The sequence below is a fragment of the Myotis nattereri genome (genome assembly GCF_964212035.1).
Source record: "Myotis nattereri genome assembly, chromosome: 5".
In the NCBI taxonomy this organism is placed as follows: Eukaryota; Metazoa; Chordata; class Mammalia; order Chiroptera; family Vespertilionidae; genus Myotis; species Myotis nattereri.
In genome coordinates this window covers 26,874,945-26,887,179 of record NC_138080.1, presented here as the reverse complement: position 1 = coordinate 26,887,179, position 12,235 = coordinate 26,874,945, and the positions used below count along the sequence as shown (strand labels likewise).

Genomic DNA, 12,235 nt, shown 5'->3' with positions numbered 1-12,235 from the left:
CTGTCCATATCCTACTCCTATACCTCTTCCGAGAGTTATTTATTTAAATATTACTAATCCTTTCAGCACTGCCTCAAGTTCTGATTATATGGAACCTGAGTTAAGAATTAAAATAATTTGTTAAACAACACAGAAATTCAGGAAATTCAGGTTTCAACACCAAGCTAAAATGCATTTGGTCCTTATATTCTAATCACTTAAGAAAAAATTGGTGATGGAAGAATTAGGCATTCAGGATCTCCCAATATTTTTATCACTATTATTCATTCTAAAAATCCAAGTTGAAAGTAGATGACACAGTCACAAACGTGAAGGTATTCTATCAATGAGTTTCTTCAAGGCTCCCTTCATGTCCTTGTTCCTCAGGCTGTAGATAAAAGGGTTCATCATTTGAGGAATCACAATGTACATCATTGAAGCCACTGAAGTCTTTCTAGGAGAATCAGTAACTTCAGAGGTAATGTACACTCCAACAACTGTCCCATAGAACAACAAAACAACGGAGAGGTGAGACCCACAGGTCAAAAAACCTTTATACTTTCCACCAGCTGATGGTATTCTCAAAACAGAGGAGACAATTTGAGTATATGAGAAAATGATCCCCAAGAGAGGTATACCACCAAGGAGGCTAGCCATAAAATATATGAAGATGTTATTGATGAGGGTATCAGAACATGTAATCTTGATGAGTTTAGCAAGCTCACAAAAAAAGTGAGGGATTTCCAGGTCCTTGCAGAAGGAGAGCCGCAACACCATCAGACTGTGGAGCAGGGCGTTCCCAATGCTAATGAACACGGAGAGTGCAATCAGCAGGCCACAGAAATGGGTGTTCATGACAACGGTGTACCTCAGTGGGTGACAAATGGCCACATAGCGGTCATAGGCCATTGCTGCAAGGATAAAATTTTCCAAACCCACAAACACCATGACGAAGCAGATCTGGGTGATACATCCTATGTAGCTTATGCTCTGATTGTGTGCTTGGATGTTCACCAGCATCTTTGGGATCGTGGTTGTGCTTAAACAGATGTCATTAAAAGACAGATTGGAGAGAAAGAAGTACATGGGTGTGTGCAGGTGGGAGTCAGAGACAGCAGCCAGGATGATGAGCAGGTTTCCCAGAATGGTGGCCAGGTATATGCACAGGAACAGGTAGAAGAGGAGGGACTGCAGTTTTGGATCATTGGTCAGTCCCAAGAGAAAGAATTCTGAAACATCTGATTCGTTTCTGGGCTCCATGTTGTGGGTGAACCTGATGAAAAGATGGAGAGAAAATTAAATACTAGTAAGTGGTTCTTAGATGGGCAGCAGCAGCATTTCCTAGGAAACTATTAGAAATGCAAATTCTCGGAACCACTCCCCTCTTACTGCTGACCAACCTTGCAGTAAGGACCAGCAACCTATGAGATGTAGTACTTTTTAAAAAAAGAAAAATATATTTGTGTATTGAGAACCCATATGAATATACAAATCTTTCCCCCTGCTAATTTTCTAATTTTCCCTCCATCATCATCTCCTACACCTCCTCATCCCTTCGCTCACATTTTGACCAATTTTTTTTTAACTCATATATATATAGAGAGATAGATAGATATAGATATAGTTGATTTTTTACAGAGGGGAAGGGAGAGGGATAGAGAGTTAGAAACATCGATGAGAGAGAAACATCGACCAGCTGCCTCCTGCACACCCCCCCCTGGGGATGTGCCCGCAACCAAGGTAACATGCCTGTGACCAGAATCGAACCTGGGACCCTTCAGTCCACAGGCCAACACTCTATCCACTGAGCCAAACTGGTTAGGGCTTGACCCCAATTTTTTTTTTAAATATATATATTTTATTGATTTTTTACAGAGAGGAAGGGAGAGGGATAGAGAGCTAGAAACATCGATGAGAGAGAAACATCGACCAGCTGCCTCCTGCACACCCCCCACTGGGGATGTGCCCGCAACCAAGGTACATGCCCCTGACCGGAATCGAACCCGGGAACCCTCAGTCCGCAGGCCGACGCTCCATCCACTGAGCCAAACCGGTTTGGCTTGACCCAAATTTTTAAGGCTCAACATTTCTGTTTCACATATTGTGCCAAGTGTCAAGACTGAAACAAAGAACAATACATGGCATCTCTTTCAGAAATATTCTTTTGCCCTCAAACAGTCAGAAAGATGAGAATGAAGTAATTTAATCTCTCTCAGAGAATATTGTTCCCCAAACTTTGACACGTCCAGAATCACCTATAGGGCTTGTCAAATCACTAATGAGCTAGCTTATATTATGACCCAGTTACCTGTAGGAAACTTAGCTAAATGAAATTAAGTTATGAACACAGGAGAGAAGGTCTGAGTACATACATGTTTTCTGATTGTAGAGTTGATTGACCCATTGTTGTTAATACTCTGGAAAATAGAAAACTGGCATTTCTAAACTGTCACTCAGTTTTCATAATTTCCTTTAAAATTTTTAATATTTCATCTTAAACAATGCTTGAATCTTCTCACTTACCTAAAAGGTATGTCCACCTCTATCCACGAAATAATGTGTGGCAGATCATGGCATCCATTCAGGTATACACTCAGCACCTGAGCATGTATTTAAAAATGTGTCTATAAAACTGAAGCTCCTAAGTTTCCTCCATGGAATCACTACTTGTCTGGATTTGATTTTCATTCCCAGAGAAACTGGCCATCTACGGAGATGATATTCACTATCTCATTCTAAGAGGACTTTTTCTCCTAAGGTGCTAAGTGGCATATCATAAAAAAAAAAAAAAAAAAAGAATGCTAAATGAGAGAAAGAATTAAACCCATATGCTCATAGAAAAATATACAAATAGCAGCAAGTTTTGGTCCTTGAAAATAGAAACTTAAAGATAATGCAGATTTATAAGAGAACGAGTGACCCGGTGCACGGATTTGTGCACGTTGAAAGGAAATCAATTAGAATGTGGCCGGTGGGCGGACTGGGTGAAAAGGTCCAGACACACCTTAAAGCCAACCTCCCATGATCCCTCCTTGGCTGGCTGCACCTGGGGTGGCGCTGTGGCTCTAAGGGCACCTGCAGAGTGAGTGGGGTTCCTCCGGGAGGTAGGATCCCTTGGCCTGGCCTGCAGGGATTGGGCCAAAACCGGCTCTCTGACATCCCCTGAGGGGTCCCGGAGTGCAAGAGAGCACTCTGCAAAGTTGCTGTCGTACAAGGTGTGGAATGCAAACAAAAGTGTGCAGTAAACCAGATTCGGGGCCGACAGTACCCCAACAACAACGTAACCCACAGCAGAAGGTAGAATCACGTGGCTCCATGAGGAATCAGGCTCCCTCCTCTCTGGTTTCCAGGTGCATCACCTGAGAACCACCGCTGCCAAGTCACTGCAGCTCGGCAGCTCCTGCACTGAATGTCTGACCCCTGGTGGTCAGTGCACATCATAGCTACCTGTCAGACAGACACTTAGCATATTAGCTTTATCTATGTATAGATTATGTGATAATCAGGTGTTCTAACAGGATTGTCTCTGTACAGTGGTGGCCCAATCTCTCCTGGGGAAGACAGATGGTTTTGACACCCTTTGCCATTTCTTGCATCACTTAGCCTCAAACACTCTGAATTTTATCCAAGCCAGCACTTGCTTTGTGAGTGGGTGTTGGGGGCCAGATGTAAGCTGGCAAGGTCCTTGCACCTGCAGGGGCTAGCAAGGCTAGGACCCTTACCCACACAGTTTTCCCAGACTTGTGTGGATGGCGATTATCAGTAGAATGGGAGTAACATTTGTAGAATGAGAACAGCCTTTCATAGCTTGCCAAGAAGTCTATAACTATTTACTGAGATATGCTGTACTGAGAACTTGTCCTTCTGCTGTATCTCTCCCTTAGAGATTAAGAGGAACAAAGAATACATTCCTCTTGACAGACCTCCGATTCAGTGTGTTGTGTATAAATAGGATTGTATAGCTAATAAACTCGCTTCAGTTCATCAAGAGAACTGGGGTCCTCCCGACCCCGCTTTCCTGTCTTTCTTTCTTTTCTCAATTCCCACCTCCCTGCCTCAGCCCGGCTCAACCCTGTCAGGCTGGCCCTGACAGATCTGGCGCCCGAGCTAGGGACTGAGGAACTGGGAAAAAGAAGGTGAGGAACTCCGTCGGGCTTGGAGAGACGACGTGAGGATCTCCTCCGGATAAAGAGTGCACTCATTAAGGTAACGGAGGAGCAATTTTTTGATAATCGGGAGTAAAGCATGGGGCAATTAGAATCTAGAGAAAATGCCCTTTATGGGCAAATGTTAAAGTTTATGTTCAATAGTAGAGGAACTAAGATTAATGACAAGCAAGTAGAAAATTTTTTAAAATTCATTCAGGAGGTCTGCATTTCCTTATCCAATTTAATACGGGATTATTTAGATCCCAGGCATGACCATAATCAACCGTCTCTTAAGCCAGAAAAAAGGGAGAAGCAGCGTGATAGCACAAAACAGGTGTCTAAAAAAGACAGAATATTAAAAAGAAATAATGTAACTTTTAAAGACAATTTAACTCCTCAAGATGAGGAGGATTTTGAGGAAGCTGCTGCTCTTTGTCATGATGATAATACAGGTATTGTTCAGGCAAAAGAGGAGGAAGAATATTTTTCTGCTGGAACTGAAGAGGGTAGTGATATAGAAGATGTGTTGGAATGCTTTTTAGAAACATTAAAGCTTGTTGGCAAGAAAAAGAGAAGCCGCGGGGGCCGTTCACGCCGCTCTCAGCTGCCTTATGCAGCACCAGTTCCACTTTCCCCTCTTCAGATGGCCTTGCAGGAGGCACGAAAGTGTGGTGAGGAATTGGGCATTCACGCCTTCCCTGTTATGGAGCAGGTGAACCCTCACACGGGACAGCGTGAGCGTGCTTATGACCCGCTTCCTTTTAAAACCTTAAAAGAGTTAAAAACAGCCTGTGCTCAGTATGGGCCCACTTCCCCTTATACTTTAACCATCTTGGAAACGATGGCCTCAGAGGCTCTCCCACCTAATGATTGGAGAGCTATTGCCAAGGCTTGTTTATCAGGAGGGGATTATCTCTTGTGGAAATCAGAATATGATGAAAAGGCTAAGGAACAAGCTTCTCGTAATCGAGCTGCCCAGATTAATATTTCTTATGAAATGCTGGTAGGGGAAGGAGTCTATGCTGATACCCACAATCAAATCCAATACCCCCAGGAAGCTTATGGACAGATTCATGGAGCTGGGGTCAGAGCCTGGAAAAAGTTACCCACCTCTGGTCAGAAAACAGAGGAGCTCTCAAAAATTATTCAAGGGCCAGATGAAAAGTACCAGGACTTTGTCTCTCGGCTATTACAGGCTGTTGGCCGAGTCGTGGTGGATGGAGAGGCTGGCATGTTGATAGTTAAACAGTTGGCATATGAAAACGCCAACACTGCCTGCCAAGCTGCACTGCGGCCCTATCAAAGACAGGGGACTCTCTCAGATTATATCCGCATTTGCGCAGATATTGGTCCCTCATATATACAAGGAGTTGCCATTGCGGCTGCATTAAAGGGAACCACCATTGAAGGAATTCTTCAGCAACAATTTAGCACAGGGAAAAGTCAAACATACAAGTGTTACACTTGTGGAGGAACAGGACACATGGCAAAACAGTGTCCTTCTAATAAAGGGGTTAATAAAGGAAATGGCAAAGGTCCCAAACAACCTAGACTATGCCCTAAATGTAAAAAAGGAAAACATTGGGCAAATGAGTGTAAATCTAAGACAGATATCCAGGGAAATTCTTTGCCTCAACACCAGTCGAGAAACTACCAAAAGGGGCCAGCCCAGCCACGGCAAATAACAGGGGCATTGTCTCCTGTCCCTGTGCTGTCTCAAGGCCAGCAGGCTGCACAGCACCCAGCCTGCCCCAGAGAGCAAAATAGATACAAAGAGCTATTCCGAGCAACCCCCGGAAGTGCTGGGCTGGACCTTGGATCCATAGGAATAAGACACTCTGTCTGCCCTGGGTGCTGCCCTTGCCTACTGAAATAAACAAAATATCATTAGATTTAAAACCTCCCACATAGAGAAGAAATGATGATTTCCTTGCATTTCTGATACAGCTACAGCAAATGCCACCAGATCTGAAATTTAAAGATGCGTCTGGGATTTCTGTACACGTGTAAAGAGAAAACTGGCTTGGAACTAAGGCGCGCATTGTCCGATTTTGGACATTTAGATAGAGTTTCAAGCTAAAATCTCTTTACAAATATACAAAATAAAACCCAAGACTGATTATTTCCTAAGAAAGATGGCAAAATTTAACCCAAAGAAAAAAAAAGATGCTGGCTAGATTCTAGCAGCAGGATTGGCATTTCCATAATAAAGAACAGTTTTTAAATACTAATAAAGAATATTAAAAGGTTAATTTCAAGGCCAAAAAGGAAAGTCAGTAAAATTGTCTCTGTTAAAAGAATTTGCTAAAGAATATGCCTTAAAATAATAAATTGAATTTAAATCTCAAGAATTATTAAAATATATTAATTATAAAAATCTAAGTAGCCCAGGTAAAAGACAGCTACGCCCTTTAATTAAGGCTGGCTTCCCAAAGCAGTTTCTAATAGAGGAAGGGCTAGCCTCCCTTCCCCCAACAGAGCAGGTAGGCCAAAAATTTCCTGCCAGTGACAATTTTAAAAAAGAGGCTTGCTTCCCAGTTTCCCATCCTTGGTAGAAAGAATGTAACTAATTTGCATTTTAATGGTTACCTGTTTTCAGTGACTGGCACCCCAAGGCTTAGGAGTTTACTAAATTAAATTAAATATTATGAAATAACAAAATGCTAAAATATTAATCTAAATGTCCCTCACAAAAAATCTAGAGGACAGAATTAAATCTATTTGATTATGTCATGTATTTTTGAAGTTTATTCTTAAAAATGTTACTGATTAAGAAATACTAAATATTTAACTTGCCAGCTAAGAGTATAAAGTTCTGGTTACATAAATTGGGAGAAATCATATAATTATAATAAAATTTCAACATTTATCTAATTGAAAAAAGAGGATAAATTCTATAATCCCAACCAAAATTTTTAAATACAAAGATCAGTTTTAATTTAATTGTTATCTCTTAATAATTATAAAAGGTATATAATCTTTAAATTATATATACACATATATATTTAATAGTCTTTCAAGTTAGATTTCAAAACTATAATCAAGGAATGACTTTAGGACATTTCATGGGCCCTGAAATGTTTTCAAAAGTTTATTCTCTTTTCTTAAATGATTTTTTTAATAAAGCCAATCTAATATTCTTGAAATCACATAAAAAGCTTTATCAGATAAATATTAATAAATATATATTTTAAGTTTTTGCCTCTAAGAAAGGGCAAAACACGTTATCTTATTTAATATTTCTTAAAATACAGCAGTAGAATTTTAAGATATAATTTAAAATAACAAAAGCTCATTAATAATTTTTAATATTTTACAACAGCATATTAACATTTATTCCAAACAAGCTTACAAACTAATTGTTTGGCAGGAATTTAATGAAAACATAAAAGGATTTAATCACTTCCACTGTGTGGAAGGCCCCCTGGGAAGGCACTTAAGCATTCTATATTGACCTCTCTTGCCCTTTTTACCAAAGGGGGTCTCTCTTCCAATTGTCCACAGCTGTTACCTAAACTCTTTGTTCATACTGAGGTTGAAGCCTCATGGTGGCTGGTACCATGGATCTGTCTCTTGCCCAATGGCGTAAGCCGGGCCCTCTCTAGAGAAGAAACCTGGGTTCCCCATGATCAATGCCGGGGCCCCGCCAGCAGGCGAGGGGATCCAAAGGCAGTTACTGGGCATGGAGGCCACAGGGGCATACGCTACCAAGGAGACAAAACTAAACCTCACATCACCCTGCTTGGCCCCGGAGGATGGCTGGTTAGTCAACGACGGGTAAGACCCCTCTGGGAGGGGCAACCTAAGACAGGCACAGTCGCAGGGGGCCTCAGGGGAGAACTTGGGGGTCAACAGAGGTGGGGCAGAGATCCTCACCACCCCAACTATGCAGGGGCTTGAACACTCGCCCCTTCTGAGGGAGGTCTCCTGCCCCCATGGCTGCTGCGCTTCCCATGCCCAGCTCAGATCGGGACCCAGATAACAGAAAGAGACTTAGCCCAGCCGAGATCAATACCCAGATAACAGAGACTTGGCTAACAGCAACTACCCTATATATAAATCTAGCTTAACACCAGGAATGCTCAGGGCCTTCTCAAGGATGCAAAATAATCCTTTCCATTAATATTTACAGTATAAACTAAGATTGTTATTAAAGTATTAAATTTAACAGTAAAATAATAGTCAAGTTTTCAGATTAATTAAAACTAGCTCAAGAAGTATTAACCAAAATTTTCATTTCATGGATAATTTGCTTAACATACTATAAACCTAAAGCAGTCATATTTTTATACAAAAAATTAAAATTAAAAGTTATCAAGACTACACTAAAAAATTTCCTAAAACCTCCTAATATTAAAAAATAAAAAAAGGGGGATAGTGGAATAATAACCTGTTAAGTAAATGATAACCTGTTAAGTAAATGCCTTAATTGCTTTAATATTTTTACTTGAAAATTAATTTTTTCATTTATAATGCTAATAGCAAGACACCCATGAAAAACATACGTGGTGTCAAAATAAGCCAAAGGAAAATCGTTTGGACAAAAATTAAAAGAATCCCAAGTCTAAATTATAGATATGATTCCTTTATTAACCTTTGGTCGAGAATACATTTGTATATTTTCAGAAAACAACTCCAAGACCATGTGGATTCCTGCAACAGAGAGGAATTATCAGGACTGCTCCAGCCACAGAATAGCAGTGGCACCATGAGACAACGAGAAGAGAAGCAGTCCAGAAATAAAGATGGTGAAGACACCTTATCATGCTAGCAGTCAGCAGCTGTGCATCGCTGCAAGTTGCCCAGGACCAAACCAGAGAGGGTCGGACCTGCATTGCCACCATTTGTCCACCATCCAGAACTGAAATATTACTGCTGACATGTACACATAAAAAACTGTCAGACACTGAAACATGAACTTCGCCTAAAAAACAAAGAAGGGGGATCTGTTGGGGGCCAGATGTAAGCTGGCAAGGTCCTTGCACCTGCAGGGGCTAGCAAGGCTAGGACCCTTACCCACACAGTTTTCCCAGACTTGTGTGGATGGCGATTATCAGTAGAATGGGAGTAACATTTGTAGAATGAGAACAGCCTTTCATAGCTTGCCAAGAAGTCTATAACTATTTACTGAGATATGCTGTACTGAGAACTTGTCCTTCTGCTGTATCTCTCCCTTAGAGATTAAGAGGAACAAAGAATACATTCCTCTTGACAGACCTCCGATTCAGTGTGTTGTGTATAAATAGGATTGTATAGCTAATAAACTCGCTTCAGTTCATCAAGAGAACTGGGGTCCTCCCGACCCCGCTTTCCTGTCTTTCTTTCTTTTCTCAATTCCCACCTCCCTGCCTCAGCCCGGCTCAACCCTGTCAGGCTGGCCCTGACAAGTGGGAAAACTTTTTCAAGTGAATGAGAAACCTTGGTGCCCACATTTGTATAGTAACTGTATGGGGACATTGCAATGATGAGTATGAATAGAAGAAAAGCAGCCAGCACAGCACTCACTGTATGTGACTCTTGTACTGATGTTTCTTATTGTGTGTGTGGTCCTTTTTGTCCATAAACAACGGCACCTGGAATATTTTCTTCCTCAGAAGGAAGCAATGGAGTGACAAATTGAGGAAAGAGAATAGAAAGAGAGTTCATCCTTTACATGCTAACTGCAAATTTTAGGAGTGAGTTCATGAGCTCTATGAACCTCTAGCTAGCAACCTTTATCAAATGGCAAAGAATGAAAGGGAACATTAATAGTATATTTAAAAAATATTTCTATTGATTTCAGAGAGGCAGGGAGAGGAAGAGAGAGATAGAAACATGAGTGATGAGAGAGAATTGATTGGCTGCCTCCTGCATGCCCCACACTGGGGATTGAGCCCTCAACCTGGGTATGTGCCCTGACTGGGAATCAAACCAAAATCTCTTGGTTCATAGGTTGCTGCTCAATCACTGAGCCATTCCAGCCCAGCAATAATATTAATATTTATTTGGAATGGACATGCGCTGAAATATGTAGCAGTTAGAATAAATGAAATAATAAAGTGAATCAGATATAAGAATCAACACAAATAATAAAAAGCTATTAAAATTTAATAGCAAAGTCTACAGCATGAGAAACTTTGAAATATATATTAAGACTCCCTGGTAATTTTTTGGATCGTTCAAGTGAAACAATATATGGAGTTAACAATGAAGGGCTAGGTTTCCTGCTAGTCAACATTAACAAATTCACATACTTCACTGTCCTCATTCTAGATATTTTTATTGCAGCAAATGATAGATATATATGTGAAGTCCCCTGATCATGTATTGGCACAATCTTGACTTTTTTCCTTTCCTAGGGGAGCAACTGCGTAAACTTTATTTTTTTGCCCTTTTCACTAAAAGTATTATCATTTTATAAACAATTGCATTATTTTTCATTTTTGAAAGTTTTTATAAAAGAAACCAGAGAGTACATGTAATTTAAAATTGGCATTCTTCTGTAATCTATTTTTTATGATGTTGATATTTTTATATTCATGCAGTCCTGCTGCATGAATTTTAATGACCAGAGTGTTACACTGTATTGTCACATCATAATTTATTACTCTTTCCTAATTGATAGATATTATGGTTAATGTCCATTATCCTATGACAATATAAATTACTGCATGGGGCAATGTCACATTCAAGATGGTGTTGTTGCCCTAACTGGTTTGGCTCAGTGGATAGAGCATCGGCCTGTGGACTGAAGGGTCCCAGGTTCGATTCCAGTCAAGGGCATGTACCTTGGTTGTGGGCACATCCCCAGTAGGGAGTGTGCTGGAGGCAGCTGATCGATGTTTCTCTCTCATCGATGTTTCTAACTCTCTATCCTTCTCCTCTCCTCTCCTCTCTGTAAAAAATCAATGAAATATATTAAAAAAAAAAAAAAAAGATGGTGTTGCCTCTGGGAAGGGAAGAACAGGAAAGGAGTAATGAAAAGAGTAGCCTCTGTGTGTGTGTGTGTGTGTGTGTATTACTTTATTAAAAGCCTTAAAGCTGTAAAACAAAATGTCAACATTTGTTTATTCTGGAATGAGTGGCAGGTGGTTGTATATTTTTATCATACTATTTCTGCTGTTCTTACATAAACTATTTTTTTAAAATATATTTTTATTGATTTGAGAGAGGAAGGGAGAGATAGAAACATCAATGATGAGAGGGAATCATTGATTGGCTGCCTCCTGCATATTGGACCCAGGCATGTGTCCTTGACCGGAATCAAACCTGGGACCCTTCAGTCTGAGGCCAGCACTCTATTCACTGAGCCAAACTGGCTAAGGCTAAACTATTTTTAATTTTATAAAGAGAAACAGGGGTACTGGGAAGGCAGCCGGTGGAATCTCCCTGTTTCCACTCTCTCTCCTACATTTTGACACTCAGATACAGAGATACTATACTCTTCTGTGCATGGTGTATCATAACCCAGGAATGGAAACAAAATAAGAAGCTGACCATACCCATTCCCAGAATTCAGGTAAATGGCAGAACGTTTTGCAGCAGCCATCGTGTTTGAGAAGGGGCAGATTTCTACTCAGGAGAAAAATGGGGTTCTGCCTTTTTTTTTTTTTTAAGATTGGGAGACAAGCAGAGTTAGAACTAGATAAGCAGACTGAGAACTAGGTAAGTATTGGTACAATTATACACAAGAATTTGTCAACAAGCAGACAGGGAGGAGTCCCTGGGACACTAGTTCTGATTATTTGCTCTATGTCCTCTGCTCATTGCTTCTCCGGAATAGCATTGTAACAAAACACGTGCCTTTACTTGCAAGGCGTTAACTAAGGGACTTTAGTTACCTGGTTGCCATCAGGGTGGAATGATGCTTGACATGACACGTGGATATTTAAGATGGAAGATTTGTCCACAGGAAGGGCAGAAAGACCAAGTGTGGCCACAGGCTCCCGGTCCAGAAGGATCATGTCTGAGAGGAAGCTCAGGTGTGCTGCTTTCTGACTAGGCAAAGCTCCTGAATGAGCCTGTCACAGGCTGGCTCTATACTAGTACAGTTCCTATATCCCTGGGGGTCAATATCCAAAGTTCCTCATTAACCAACACCTTTGGTGTCATTTTGATCCCTGGGCAGT

The 12,235-nt window shown here is 40.8% G+C and overlaps 1 protein-coding gene across 1 annotated transcript; it reads right to left on the bottom strand.

The window, feature by feature from the left end:
* Window positions 1-300: 300 nt before the first annotated feature.
* Window positions 301-1,248, bottom strand: LOC308519569 (olfactory receptor 7G2-like; the record flags this gene model as incomplete). The annotated part of the gene is made up of 1 exon (XM_081091597.1): window positions 301-1,248. Exon 1 carries the CDS (start codon window positions 1,237-1,239, stop codon window positions 301-303), a length of 939 nt encoding a protein of 312 aa, XP_080947723.1. The 5' UTR covers window positions 1,240-1,248.
* Between the last annotated feature and the right edge of the window lie 10,987 nt (window positions 1,249-12,235).